Source organism: Rhipicephalus microplus, chromosome 4 (genome assembly GCF_043290135.1).
Source record: "Rhipicephalus microplus isolate Deutch F79 chromosome 4, USDA_Rmic, whole genome shotgun sequence".
Taxonomy (NCBI): domain Eukaryota; kingdom Metazoa; phylum Arthropoda; class Arachnida; order Ixodida; family Ixodidae; genus Rhipicephalus; species Rhipicephalus microplus.
The window spans coordinates 101,311,241-101,326,504 of record NC_134703.1 but is presented as its reverse complement, the minus strand read 5'-3'; the positions used below and the strand labels follow the sequence as shown (position 1 = coordinate 101,326,504).

Sequence of the window (15,264 nt, the reverse complement as noted above, 5' to 3'; positions counted from 1 at the left end):
ACTTAGTCATCTAAGGCCCTGATTTCTGATGTCCACATTTCAGTAATCATAGTGCAAAGTTGCTCTGGTAGACTACTGATTATTTATTGTGGCATTAAATTACTTGCCTTAAACGCTTCAGCTTGACTTCAGTGTTAGCAAGAACACTGTCTTTATCTTCAAGACAATATGGTCCATACAAATCAAACTGACGAGAAGACGGTGTTCTTGCTAATACGTACCAGATAACTGCGTAACTTAGAGGACAACTCTTTAAATATTGTGAGCCACGCATACTTAGCGGCGGGTTCTCCTTGCATGAGTATCGTAATCGGGAATCCTATGGTTACGACTTATATGCATAACACGGTCAACTAACAGGGGAAGCCAAGTGTACCGGCAACAGAATTCCACGTCAACTTACAGCGGTTAATGTTATATGCACAGGAGCAAATGGTCGGCGGCCCCGCCACCCACAGAGGTTACGATTACACCTCGCACCTGTCCCGCGCCAACACCAATTTCACGGGACTTGGTACTATGGGACAACGGCGCGCGATCGCCTCCAAGCGCAGATCCGCCTGCAGCTTATCAGCCGTAACCAACCTTCCAGGAGGAGGCCAACGCAGTCGTGGTCCACTCTCCTAAGCTAAGGGAGGGCCGTAAATAAGGCGATGTTTCCGGCACGGACGCAGCGTTGGCTGCGAATGTAACCTTATTTTGTTGCTGTTTATCTGCGCCACTGCTTCCGCTGCCAACAACCACTTATATCCCCAAACCGCGCAGCCCTTTCTTCTATCCTTTTGGAAGTTGTTCCTCGCGTCGCCCTTAACCCGAGCCGGGGCGCGCAGACTGCTGCTAGGCGCGCGTTTCCGAGAGGATCTGGGCGCTAGCGCGCTGGCTTTTTTCCTGGAAGCGCTATGCAGCATCTACGCGCTGGTCGCTTCGTAATTCGGTGCAGTGATGCGGAGCCCAGGCGGCGACAGAATTGTCAAACTGTGAACTGCACAGAGATGCAGTGATTTGGTGACCAGCACAAGATGGCTGGACAGAAGGAGAAGGCCGACATGGCACCTTATAATTAAGACGTCCGTAAGCTTTACGTTGTTGTAATATGGCTTAGCAATTGTTGCTGGGGTTTCCCGCACCAGAATCACTAAATGATTACGAGACGCACTGTGTTGGGGGGACTACGGATTATTTTCCAGCATCTTGAGGTTGTTTAACCTTCACCTACAATTAAGCACATAGGTGTTCTTTGCGTTTTGCCCCCATCAGCAATGATTTCCCCTACGTGGATGGGTAACATTCAGTCATTCAAGAACCTGTCGGCCCCACAATATAGTGGACGGAGCCGCGGCTTGCAAGCCAGCGACAATCTTCGAAAGCACCGACGTAACCAGGAACCGAGACTTGTTTCGCGTGTTCCCTGGCGGTACGCCTTACTTCAGTACTGCACAGAACTGGCGAGGCGCAGCGTAACCGAGTGTCGGCATACCCTGCGTGCGCGCCTGCGGCGGTGCTTACAGGACGTCGGGGTTCATGGAGTGCGCGCCACGGGGCACTCGGTGATGCGGCCCTCGTAGCGAGCCAGCGGCCACGCCGGTATATTTATGTTTCGCGGCGCGAAAGCGCCCCGAAACCTGCACGCGATCACATAAGTCGCTCACCACGATTTCGGTTAAACCGTCTTCACCCCCCCTCCGCGCGTCCCACAAGGCCTTTCCCGCCTGTACTGAACACGTATCCCCGGCTTCTTTATTCTTCGGTACTCGACGCTGCTGCTTCTTTGCCGGCACCGCGATGGCGGAAATAAGTTATGCGGGGATAAATTTCTTGAGCCGCGCGTTTATACCCCCCCCCCCCCCCCTTTCTTTTGCTTATTCGTCCTGGAAGCAGCCACCCCCTCTTCGCCACCCGGCCAGCCTAACCAACATCGTATGTCTCCAGTGCACGTGCTGTTTACGTACGATCGCGCGAATCCTGCTAGCTAGCAGGATGGGCACGACGGCGCGGCGGTCGGCTTCGTAGCCATGCACGAAAGGATAGTGGCGGAGCTCTGGCCTTTGCATGGAAACAATCGGTCGGAGCCCTTTATCTTTTTTTTTTGTTTTTTCGTCCTAGTGTCAGTTTTAGCTTATAGAGCTTTAGATGCTGCGTTTAGGAAATATTTTCCGACTTGTAATTTCACTTTGCGTATGTCTTAGGGACGCGATCACTTAATAAAGTTAGAAGGAGCGTAATAACCGCAAACGCTGAAAATGCGAACAAGGATTAAAACGTACTATTAAATACCCTTGCATGCCTAGGCTATCGCAGTGCGCGTTCACGCCGCGGCAGACGAAAACATATATATATATAAATAATTAAATACAGGAAACGTTATTTAACGTTATTAATGCTGTTAACGTTTCAGTTAAACAGGAAACGTTGTTTAGGCTTCAACGCTCACATCGGCCAAAATATGAGCAGACAGTCCTCTTGAATGCCTCATCATGAGGCACGAACGATGGGAAGGAATTTTCGAAGGCTAGTTTTTTTTTATTGAAAGAAAATTATTGAAAACCAGCAGCTGATAAAGCCAACGAAGGCAAGTCGCAGATTCGGTCCCTGCTGACGGCAAGCTGTCTTTTCGCCCACTTTACTTTATTCACATCTATAATACAAATTATAACGATACACTCAAAATCAATGCAATTAACGTCCCCTGTACCTTCTTTGGCCTCGTTGTCTGCTGGTTCTCGTTGAGGTTATCACGTGACGTGAACCTGTGTAATCGGTCGAGATACACACGCGCATCACTCACCTGGGTGTTGGCGGACCGCCCCGTCTCAGCGCACATCCTTGACCCTGGCGAAGCTGAGCGGCGTGGTGAGGGCGGCCTCCGCGGAGAACGCCAGAGACTCCTTGGCGCTGCGCGGCCGCTCGCTCTCCGACAGGTCGCTCGACTCGTCGTTGGGGGGCGTCGCCGACTGCGATAGGCACGCATATATGCAGGGACTCTGCTATCACGAGGCTTCAGCCAAATACACACTACATAGAGCCGTCGGAACGCGAGTGCTTTTTCTGTCAAGAAACTAAATGCCCTTCCCCGTTTAACACAGGACATTTAATTAGTTGCGCCGTGTTAGGTTAGGTTAAGTTGCGTTAGGTAAGCAGCGCTAAAAGATGGGAAAGAACACGCGTTACAACACACTTCCAACCACTTAATTTCACCGTTTAATTTCATTTGGTTTTGAATGTTCATTTGGGAGGCAGCATTGTATTTTATCATTCTTATATATTTCCTCGTCTTTTCTTTTTAGCTTTATTCGATTCACTTAATGCCAGGCCACCTACATAGAATCACTTGTGACTGCAGGAAAAGTGATACGAAAAAGGAGTGTGATTGTTTGCGATTATATCAGCGAGGACTATCAGGCGATAATGCCACAGTTCTCATTAATCTTGTGCCAAACAGAGAAGAAACGAGTCCTTAATTTGCTCTTCTTTTCTTGCTTGCAGTAAATCATTCTACTTAAACGACAGTATTCTGTAAGAACGGTTAAGCATTAGAACATACGGTGGAGAGATACATAGAGAGAGAGAGAGAGAGAGAGAGAGAGAGAGAGAGAGAGGCGGGTGTTTTTAAGAGTTCTTGAATTAACGACTGTATGTGCTATTAGCGTCAAATGAAACCCTCACAGCGGCAAGCGTTCGCAAAAGTGTATGGCATGTCATGTCCAGAAATCAACACGGACATGCGCAACGCTGCCAAACCGAAGTGCGTCGCGCTGTCAGTGGTGTTGACTGGACGGCGCTCACTATACGTTTGCTCATGCTTGCCACTGTTCGCTGTTGCGCCTTTGGGTAGCGTGGTGCGGACTCGGGCCATCCGAGTCCCCGGAGAGGACGAGTAGAGAAGCCGGAGAAGGAGAAAAAAATGTTTATATACAGTATTTACATGGTAGCGTGGTACAACATGAAAAGAGAATCACACACGAGCGCCTCTGCGCTAGCGTTTTTATACATCGTCCGCCTTCCCAAGATCCCTTGCAAAGAAAATTTATGCGCAGGATACTCCAATGAGATCGTCGTCTTCCTCTCCGTCCCCGAAGAGGGAAAGCCAAACACCGCCTCCCTCTGAACCTAGGAAAGGGGCAAGACATGCCAAGTTCGCTGTTTGGTGAGGGAGACCCCACGCGCCAGCGTGGCACCACAGTGAGATGACGTGGAATCCCATGCGCAAAGTCGCTCCCTGATGCAGCCAGGTTGACTCAAGCAAGGCAGAATACCCCGTACAGCTGCTGGGTCGACGCTGCTTCGGAGTGTTGCTCTCGGCGGCTGACAAAAGCTTGGCCAACGACTTTTGTGTCAAGAGGAGCCGGCGACGTGGTTTTTCCAGATTGTCCGCGTCCGTCGCCGTCCCGGTGCAGGGTTGACTCATCAACAGCTGCCAGGTGCCAGCAGGCCGCGAAGACCACGTGGAACTTGGGCGAGGCACAACAGCACCCCCGCCGCCAGATGATACATCGGGAGGTCGAGTTGTTCCATGCAGCTCGGCCGGGTCGATGTCGGCGACTTTCCGGCAAGGCTCTTGCTTTCTCGAAGGGCCTGGTCAAACTGGAATGCTCCAAGAGCTGGCCTCTGCGCCCCGCTTCGGTAAAAAGTGGGTGACAAGCTCCAAGAAATGACCTTTGTCAGCCACACACAATGCGACAAGCACCGCGTGCACGCCACTCTCATCGCCAGGCCTCCGATTTTACAAAGCAAACATCTTATCTTAATAACTTAAGCTCAAGGAAACAATGTGTATACCAATCGGGACAAGTGTCCAGTAACTCTTTCATACGTAACTCCATTTGGAATCGAGATAACATTATAATCAAGCTAAACAAGCAAACTGTAGAGCTCGGGACAACGAGGGAGTCAGTGAAAAATTTCTCTACGCCCTCACTGTAACACATTGAAAAAAAAAGTACACATAAACTAGGTAAAGGTAAACAAAAAAATCAAACAAACCTTCCGCGTCTTTTGACGAGTCAAAACGCTCGACTTAGGGCGTCTGCATTTGTATGAAGGCCACCTCTCTTGTAGCGCACCTCGAAATTGTGCTGCTGCAGTGCTATGCTCCATCTGAGCAAACGACCATTCTTAGGTGACATTTGGTGTAACCAGGTTAGTGGAGAGTGATCAGTTTCTATAATAAACTTAGAGCCAGCAACATAGCAGCCTAGTTTTCGTACGGCCCAAACAATGCAAGCACATTCTTTTTCCGAAGTGCTATAAGCCTCTTCCCTGCTGCTCAATTTGCGACTCAAATACAAAACCGGCCGCTCCTCTCCACTCTGGTCCATCTGACATAGCACTGCTCCTAAACTGCGTTCGCTTGCATCACACTGAATAGTGAAAGGTTTTGCAAAATCCGGTGCCCTCAAGACGGGTTTCTCACTCAATGCGTGCTTCAGCTTCTGAAAAGCGTCTTCCTTTTTAGAGTCCCATTGAATGTTCACAGGTTCGGTCTTGCGTAAACTATCTGTCAAAGGGCTGGCAATCTCGGAGTAATTCGGGACGTAATGCTGATAGTAACCTGTGAGGCCGAGGAATGCTCTCATCTCGGTCTTAGTGCTGGGACGACGATAACCGACCACCGCGGCTACCTTGAGTTCGGACGGTCGACGACGCCCATTTCCTACAATGTGCCCTAAATAGCTTACTTCAGCACAGCCCAAATGACATTTCTCTCTCTTTACCGTAAGACCTGCATTTTTGACCCGTTCCAAAACCATCCGAAGGTGTTCAACATGGTCTTCCCATCTGTCCGAAAATATCGCCACATCGTCTAGGTAAGGCAGCGCAAATTTCTCGAGCCCGTGGAGAACCTTATCCATCAGGCGGCTGAAACAATACGGCGCGTTCTTGAGCCCAAAGCTCATCATCAAAGGACGAAAAGTGCCCAGGGGTGAGATAAAAGCAGCGTATCGACTCGCGCGCTCTGTCAAAGGGACCTGCCAATACCCCCTAACAAGGTCTAACGTAGAAATGTATTTCGCCTTAGACACTGTCTCTACCCTCTCTTCAATGTTAGGAATAGGGTAAGTCTGGTCGACTGTTACAGAGTTCAGGCGGCGATAGTCCACGCATGGCCTTGGATCACGGCCCGGAATCTCAACCAAAATCAAAGGCGAGGTGAATTCACTGTCTGCTTCGATGATAACACCTAGGTCGATCATGCGGCGAATTTCGGCCTCTAGTATCTCTCTCTGTCTAGGTGACACCCGATACGGCTTACAGCTGATCGGCTTGTTAACCGTCAGCTCAATGTCGTGCTTAATCACATCCGTTTTGCCTGGCTTCTCGGAGAAAACGGTAGCGAATTCCTGTACTAAAAGCTCTAAATCTTCCTCTTGAGCCTTACTTAGGGTGTTCCCTGTGTCTACCCTATCGGACAATGTGCTGCTGACCGTGCCATCGGAAAGACAAAGGATTTCCGCGCCCTCATCCTCAGGAACATTGAGTGCAAGGTTTACTACTGCTTTTCGTCGCATGTAGGGTTTCATTAGGTTACTGTGATACACTTTGGGGCATTTCCGGCCCCACTTTACCTCGTAGTTGGTGTCTGAAAGCACTGACAACACTGTCGCTGGTCCCTCCCATTGTACGTCCAGCTTGTTTTTTCTTGAAGGGCACAACAGCATCACCTCATCGCCCACTCTAAAGACTCGCTTTCGAGCTGACTTATCGTAACGGGCCTTGGAAAGCGCCTGTGCTGCGCGCATGTTGCTCTCCACCACTTCGCGTGTAGTCCCCAGTCGCCCCAATAAATCCAGTACATAGGAAACCACATTAGGGTCCTCCCCATATCCAGTCCATGACTCTCGTATTAAGTGCAGCGGACCTCTCAAGTTCCTGCCGTAGACAAGTTCAGCCGGACTAAAACCCGTACTCTCGTGTGGGGCCGACCTCAGAGAAAACATCGCAGCTGGTATACACCCCTCCCAGTCACTTTTATGCTCAAAGCACAAAGCTCGCAAAACGCGTTTCATGACCGAGTGCATGCGTTCCACAGGGTTCGACTGTGGATGGTGAATAGAGCTATGCGCGATTTTTATCCCGCAGCGTTCTAGGAATGTAGTCGTAAGGCAGCTTGTGAACACACTTCCGTTGTCACACTGTATCTCCGAGGGAAAACCCACCCGAGAAAAAATAGACAACAATGCGTCCACCACGCATACTGAACTCAACTCTTTCAGTGCGATTGCCTCCGGGAACTTGGTGGCAACGCACAGCGCGGTCAGGACGTACCGATATCCTGATTTAGATGGAGGCAGAAGCCCCACGATGTCAATCACGAGCCGACGGAAGGGTTCTGTGACTATTGGCACTAGTTTCATTGGTGCCTTCCATTTGTCTGTTGATTTTCCTATCCGCTGACAAGTGTCGCATCCACGGACAAATATCTCTACATCCTTCCAGCACCCGGGCCAGTAGAACTCCTGAGCCAGCTTAGCTTTCGTTTTCTTTATACCTAAGTGGCCCGCCCAGGCGTTGCTGTGGGCCAGGTCGAGAATGTTCCGCCGGTATTTTAGTGGAACTACCACTTGGTTGTAGACCCGCCCTTTAGCGTTCTCATACCTGCGATGCAACACCTCGTTTTGGGTGTAGAACGAAACGTTCTTCCTAGAGTTACCTTCCTTATGTATGGCATCTAGCAGCATAGAGAGTGCGAGATCCGCCTTTTGATCGACCACTAGCGTTGCACGGTCGGTTCTGGCTAGCTGACACCAACTGGTGGACGCGGGTGTTAACACCGAGCCTGTCACCAAGTCCTCGTTTTCGGGCGTTAGAGATATTTCCTCGCTGTTGTCGACCATAGCCCCAGTTTCCGTCTCGACAACTCGCATGGCAGACTCATTTTCCGTCGCAACTACCTCAGGTTTTCCTACACTGCCCTCGGACGTCTGTTCCCCAGAGGGTGAGCTGCTCAGCTGTTGCGTCAGCTCGCGCGCCTTCGAACGGGTAAGGGCCATGCAAGCTATTTCGGTGGCAAATGATTCTCCACGTGTTTTTAACATTTCCTCAGACTTATTTGAAAATAGGTAAGGGAAGTGCTCCGGAAGGTTGGCTAAAATTGCTGCTTCCGTACACAATTGGCCGAAAGGGCCCTCGATTACAACCCTCGCTATCGGTAGGCAGACGCTTTGCTTTTCTGCCACTTGCCGAATCCAGGCACACTCTCCTATATAGTCTTCGGAAGATACGCAACTTGGATGCGCTACATCCATTGTGGCCGCCGAGTCCCTCAATACCCTACACATTCGGCCGTTCACTGAGAGTGTCCTCATGTAAGGCTTCAACAGCTTTAAGCTATCCTCTGACTCCTGAATTGTGGCAAATGCCATGTGCCTCTTACAGCTCCTGGCCATGTGGCCCTTTTCTCCGCAGCTGTAGCAAACAACTGGCTTCCGCGCTTCTAACGCATGCGCTATGTCACCAGGCGCCTTTGAACCTGATGAAGGTGCCGCCTTAGTCCCCTCACTGTCCTTTCCCTGCTGATTGTCTAATAACTTGGAATTTTCGGGTTTCCAGTTATTTCTTGCAAACCTCTTGCGTCCCTGGTTTCCCGACCAGCTTTCTACCTTTTCATTTTTTTCCGAAGTTCGTGGTGTATTGCGGAGACTACGGCGTGAGCAGTAATCTTCGGCGAGTTCTGCTGCCCTGTTCATGTCTACGTCTTTCATCCTATCCTGCACCCAAAGCCTTACCTCCTCGGGAATTCCCCGGTAAAACTGCTCAAGTACCATCAACTCAATGACCTTGTCATGGTTGCCATAGACTTGCGCGCTTTTGAGCCACTCTTCAAAGTTGGCTCTAATTTGGTAGGCATAGTCTGAATGAGATTCGTTGCCCCTCTTAGAGTGCCTGAACCGCAGGCGGAAAGCCTCTGTCGATAGGCGACATTTTCGTAGCAATGCAGCCTTTACCCTGTCATACACCTCGGAGTCCTCTTTATTCATTCTTGCGATAACATCGGACACTTCGCCTGGTAGTACGCATATCAGTTTTTGTGGCCAAGTCTCCCTACTAAACCCTGCATTTTCGCATGCTCGCTCAAAATGCACGAGGTATAATGCAATGTCGTCACCCGCCTTGAAGGTGTGGATTAGATCCTTTATCTTTGATTCTCCACCCCCTGAATTTTGATTTCCCACGGACATACGAAGCTCCAGTTCTTTCAGACGGATTTCATGTTCTTTATCCTCGCGATCCCTCCTTATTTCCTCCTCTCTTTGTTCACGGGCTAAGCGCTCACGCTCCTCTTTCTTTGCCAAAATGGTTTCTCTGGCCTCAATGGCCTCTTCTAAACTCACTTCCTCTTTTCCCAAGTGCTCCAAAATTTGTTGTTTTCTTTTAACCGAGCCGACCGAAATATTCAGCTCCTGACAAATTTCGAGGAGTTCTTGGACCTTAAACTTCTCCATCTTAGATATGCACACCGTTTCTCTTCTAAGGTAATTTTGCCCACGAGCCACCCAATTCTTGGTCTGCGAATCAAAATTTACCAAAATCACCCTACCACGTTACCGACCATCTGCGCTAACGAGTCTGGCGAAAAGAAGAGCAAACACGCGGCACTCACCACTTCGATGCAGCCGACGCAGGCGAATCCCATAAGCTGCCAGCCACTGTTGCGCCTTTGGGTAGCGTGGTGCGGACTCGGGCCATCCGAGTCCCCGGAGAGGACGAGTAGAGAAGCCGGAGAAGGAGAAAAAAATGTTTATATACAGTATTTACATGGTAGCGTGGTACAACATGAAAAGAGAATCACACACGAGCGCCTCTGCGCTAGCGTTTTTATACATCGTCCGCCTTCCCAAGATCCCTTGCAAAGAAAATTTATGCGCAGGATACTCCAATGAGATCGTCGTCTTCCTCTCCGTCCCCGAAGAGGGAAAGCCAAACACCGCCTCCCTCTGAACCTAGGAAAGGGGCAAGACATGCCCAGTTCGCTGTTTGGTGAGGGAGACCCCACGCGCCAGCGTGGCACCACAGTGAGATGACGTGGAATCCCATGCGCAAAGTCGCTCCCTGATGCAGCCAGGTTGACTCAAGCAAGGCAGAATACCCCGTACAGCTGCTGGGTCGACGCTGCTTCGGAGTGTTGCTCTCGGCGGCTGACAAAAGCTTGGCCAACGACTTTTGTGTCAAGAGGAGCCGGCGACGTGGTTTTTCCAGATTGTCCGCGTCCGTCGCCGTCCCGGTGCAGGGTTGACTCATCAACAGCTGCCAGGTGCCAGCAGGCCGCGAAGACCACGTGGAACTTGGGCGAGGCACAACATCGCGTTTCATTTGGCACCGATAGTACGCGTGACATTACTCGGACTTCCAGGTCGTTGGTCTCTAAAATCAAAAGCCGAAACGTTGAACGAAAATAATAGAACCGAGTCTCAGAATTGCGCCCACTTGTTAGATGCTTGAATCAAGCAAGTGTTAATGTACCAAGCGGGGAGAGTCTCGAAGCTGCAGTACATTTAAAAGCGTAGCAAAAAAAAAAGCGTAACCAACGAGTACTACCAGCTTCCACGGTATATACACATCACGTATGCAAGATGAACTTGCCAAGGCGTGTAATTCGAACAAGGCGTAGAGCTGCATGACTTATCGTCTGAATCGAATGCGGACTTCTTTCTCTCTGGCACGTTGCTTCAACAAAATCCGCTAAGGCCCGTAGTTTCCTCCTAGTTTCTTCACAAGCGCTTAAGAAATAAATAGATAAAAAAGACGTAAAGCACTTGCAAGACAAGCACGACAACATAATGTGAGCAGTCGTGGTCAAACACGGCGGTGCTTCAGTGTTGGTCCGTCACCGGTAGGCTAGGACCACCAGAAAACGCTTTTTTTTAGTCTATTACTCGCCTGCCAGTATCTAAGATTCATACCGTGTGAACAACCCATGAACTCCTGCGCAAGCAGCGTCAAAGATGCCGTGACGTTTGCGCACCGTCTCACAATGCTGCAAGCGGCTATATATGTACACCTTCTCGAAGACCTTCTCGGGCGGGAAGTCACGTACCTGGAGCAAGTTCAACGCCATAGTTCTCAGTTGCATGGGTGAAAGAAAGCTTTGTCTCCCAAGCAGTCAGTGTGGCTCCTTTCTCTACGCGTTTTGTTATTGCCTCTTGAATCGAACTGAATTAAATTCCATTTATCTACTTATTTACAAAGTATGCAAACACTGTGAGGGAACGTAGCCATGGGCTAGTTTGGGTCCGAAAAAAATATTTCGTAAAGACGACTCGGTAAAGCACAACATTATATAGTTATATAACGTTGAACAAAGAATTCATAAAATAAAAAATAAGGCACATGAGAGAGAGAGAGAGAGATAAAGATGCAAGAGAAGGCAGGGAGGTTAACCAGACATGCATCCGGTTTGCTACCCTGCACTGGGGAAGGGATAAAAGGGAGAAAAGAGGTTGCAGAGAGATGAGAAGGTACACACAATCACGACCACACTCGGGGAGGACACACATGAGATAACCCAACATAAATAACCACATGACCGATCAATAAATAGATACATAATAGAAAGAAGGAATTGTCGTCCGACCAAACATGACATCTACAGAGAAGTTAATTCTTCTAAATTGTGGTTTTCTGGTGCTTTTGAAAAGTGTGAACATATTTTTATTTCAGAAGGTGCGTCATTCCTTTTGTGCGGTCTACATTTTGCAGGCTAATCTACACTGTCACTCTGACAAACTCTCCAGCGGCATACTCCGAACCGCAAAGGTTCGTTATGAAGGTTCAAGTCGAACAGGCGACTGTCCTGTCCCAACTTACATGAACACCGTATGCACTAAACAACCTCCCGGGAGCAGCTGCGGCGTCACATCTGTGCGCATAGCTGCATCACGCATGCTTTCCAGAGAAGGGATGCCAAACAGAATAATTAACGTCGAGTGCCCACGTGCAGACAAACAGTATTTACTGCCACAGAGGTCTGCTTTGTGGAGACCCGGAGTTGCCTGTCGAAGATCTCGGTCTACATTCACAGGCCTGTGAGGACAAATGATCGAGCGGCGAGCACACGCCACATACAAACACACAAAAAAGTCACCTATAGAGTGAAACAACTAAATGGGCCAGACGTATTGATGGAGAAATTAAAACTATCAAAAGTTGTCTAAAGATGAGATATGCTAATATACTTTGTCTATAAATCTAGCGAAATCGCCTGATAGCACGAGCTCGTATTCGCATTCCCCAAATGAGGCTGGACTGCAGCCTTACCAGAGGTGGCTGCAGTCCTCCTGGCCTTGTGCTCAAGAGGGTCACGGGCCGGAACACGCCGCCGAATAGGGGTCCTGCCGCTGTCAGGTCGGCCGCCAGCTCGGGACTACGCGACGAAGGGCAGCCAGAACTCATTGATGTCACTGCCTGCGTAAACAGAGATGAAAGTATTTTCTCGGAACGCCCGCCGTATAACCACACGCGACGTATTTGTTTACAATCTCTGAGAAAGAGCACCTGAAAAGGAACTGCACCCTCACAATCAATGACTATCTTCGAATTTAACTGATTGTGTGAGTTAGCGTTATTTGTTGAGCGAATTGTGGCAATTGTTGCCAACGATACTGGTGTCTTGTGGAGCAGGACTTCGTAAGCACGTAAGTATGGGGCCTCTATCTGACGACTGGCAACGCTAGAAACGCTGCACCATGTTTTGGACAGCCATTATGTATATGCTATGATTCATGTGCCAGAATCACTATTCTAGTTTCACTTTATAAATATCCACGCGTGTAATCTTCTAGCACGCTTTAGCCTACGCATCCAGACCTGTGCAGCCAGTAGGTGTGGCGCGTAGACAGCTGCGGCAGCGGCGGCCACGGCGGCGGCTCCTCCTGTGGCAGCCGCACCGCCGGTTCCCGCTGGTCCCGACGACGTGGCCCCCAAGGGCGGAGACCCGCTGGCCACCGGGTAAGGGTAGCAGCCCGCCGAAGAGCGGTACGGGTAAGCGGGCTGCGGGTGGTGGTAGTACGGGTACGGCGAGTACGGCAGCCCGCCCAGAGCCTGGTACATGAGCGCCGGCGAGGGCAGGTTCTGCAGGAACCACGAAGAGGGCAGGCCTCCGTACAGCAGCGCTGCCTCGCTCAGGCCGAGCTTCTGCAAGTCCAGGGGGCCCCCTGCACAAAATAATCGCCGAGATGCTCGCGTTGGGACGCTAGAAAGTAACCCCTTTTCGATTAATTTTAATCATAATGATACTGAGCGTACACCGCGGAAAACTGAGATGACGGACACGTATTTGCTTCTAGCCTGTAACTCTGTCTAGTTTTTGAGCTCAGAACCATTACGAATGACTTGTTCCAACTTGCCTAACCAGCAACCTTCTTGAGTTCACTTCAATGTTCGAGATAAAAAGAGCATTGAGGGCCTGTCTATATTGACGCCTGTGCAGTAGTCGAAGATCTTGTTAGCATCACTCCATCGAAGCACTGGAAGTGATAAAGGAACACGTCTACTTAGCCCAGGTAGTGACCGCAGACCGAACAATGAGGCTGAAGTAACTGGCAGATTAAGCATGAAGGGGACAACATTTGGTAGGTATATTTCTCACATTATGAATGGCAGTTTACCACCATTCCTCATGAGAAATTAAGTCGTAAAGCAGTTGCATATTGCCAGTACTTACCTAACTGGTAGAAATCTGGAGGCTTACGAAAATCGTTCAACTTAACTGAAGAAGACGCAGCGAGCAATGGAAAAGAAAATGATAGGTGTAGCCTAAGGTACAGAAAGAAATCATAGTGGGTCAGGGAGCAAACTATAGGGTTAAGAATATATCAGCCGAAATCAAGAAAAAGTGGACATGGCCCGTGCATTTAGCACGAAGGCAGTATAACAACCGCTGGTCATGAAGAATAACTGACCGGATTAAAAGCGCGCGAATGAGAGGCAAGATATTGTGTGGGTTGAGGAAAAGTTTGCGCAGAATAGGTGGCCGCAGTCAGTACAGGAACGAGTTCATTGTAGAAACATGAAAGAGGCCTTTCTCCGGCAGTGAGCAGGTTTAGCCAAGTTGATGATGATGATTATGAAACCTCACTCACTCACTCACTTATCATGAAGTCGCTCTTAGGAAAGTTACTTCATGATATCAAGCACAAGCGCGAGGAACGTATTCTCGACATGGTCGCATAGCCAACAAAAGCAGAAGAATACGCACTGACGTGCAGCTGGTGGGGCCAAAGCAAACAAGTGCCGAAAGAACCGCGACTATTGAGATAAATATGCGCGTACAAAGACAGCAAACGAAAGAGACGCGAAAACAACGTGAAGTTTTATTTCCTCTTAAAGGATTTTCTCGTACGAGGAAGAGACATTCGTGCGTACAGAAAAAACAACACGCATCGGCGCTTGACGACAACTTTATACACGGCGCGACTGGCTTTGTGCGAGCCTCGAAAAACCGAGTCTCCGGTTGGTTCCACTTTTGACGCAACAAAAGACAGCTTCATCCCACGTGCAGACAAGAACCGCAAGCTTCTAAAACAAAAACGCGACGTATATACGCAAGGTCGCGAACTGATCATGCCCGCGTCAAAAAAAAAAAAAAAAAAAGAAAGGCAGATGTGGGTGATGGTTCACAATGGCGCTGTGTGTGTCCGTGGTGCACAGAGGGCGAAGAAAAAAAGAACTATTCGTCGCCGCTTCGCGCCGGACCTTTGCCATGCACAGCGCCAGACGCAAAGACAAACATGCCACTAACGACCGCATTGTTCCGCCGCACTCGTTTCTCGATTGCGTCCGTTCCTCACACGTCCATTGAACGTGTGCTAAGCCTCGTCGTCGCTCCAATTTGCGCGCGTGCGAGCAAGCCACCACCGAGCCAGTGTTCTTGTTAAACACAACCTCAGCGTGGCCCTCAAACCGATCCTCGGCTCACTCTCTCCTTTCTCTCTCTCGCTGCAGTCTGCAGTTCCAGACGCCATCCCACGAGGAACAACTCCCCACTCCTCCGTCATCACTGTCTGGCCTCGTTTCTTATTGAGCTTAATCTCGCATAGTGCAGCGTCGCGGGACGCGCATCGATAAGTGATGAGAGAGTTTCGCACCGTTGTATACTCTCGTCTCGCCCGGCGAAGTGCGCCGCCGAGCTTGATCAGCTCTCCAAAGAGTTGTCTCCTAAATTTGTCCTTATGCGTTATAGAGGGCATTTTTTTCCCCGAAGCGACGTTATTTCGCTACTTGTCTAATATAAAAGTTGACACGGATCCATTCCAAACATCTCTGCTCGAT

General features: G+C 49.6%; 1 protein-coding gene across 2 annotated transcripts in view; it reads right to left on the bottom strand.

The window, feature by feature from the left end:
• Window positions 1-15,264, bottom strand: part of LOC142814514 (uncharacterized) — a 200,293-nt gene that overhangs the window by 26,996 nt on the left and 158,033 nt on the right. The window contains exons 2-4 of one of the 2 annotated variants that reach the window (XM_075893353.1): window positions 12,802-13,148; window positions 12,253-12,399; window positions 2,786-2,951 (exon numbers count right to left, since the gene is read on the bottom strand). In XM_075893353.1, the coding sequence (XP_075749468.1) occupies window positions 2,811-2,951; window positions 12,253-12,399; window positions 12,802-13,148 (635 nt within the window). In that variant the 3' untranslated portion in view covers window positions 2,786-2,810. The remainder of the gene's footprint in view (window positions 1-2,785; window positions 2,952-12,252; window positions 12,400-12,801; window positions 13,149-15,264) is intronic. The other variant, XM_075893352.1, reaches the window with a different exon arrangement.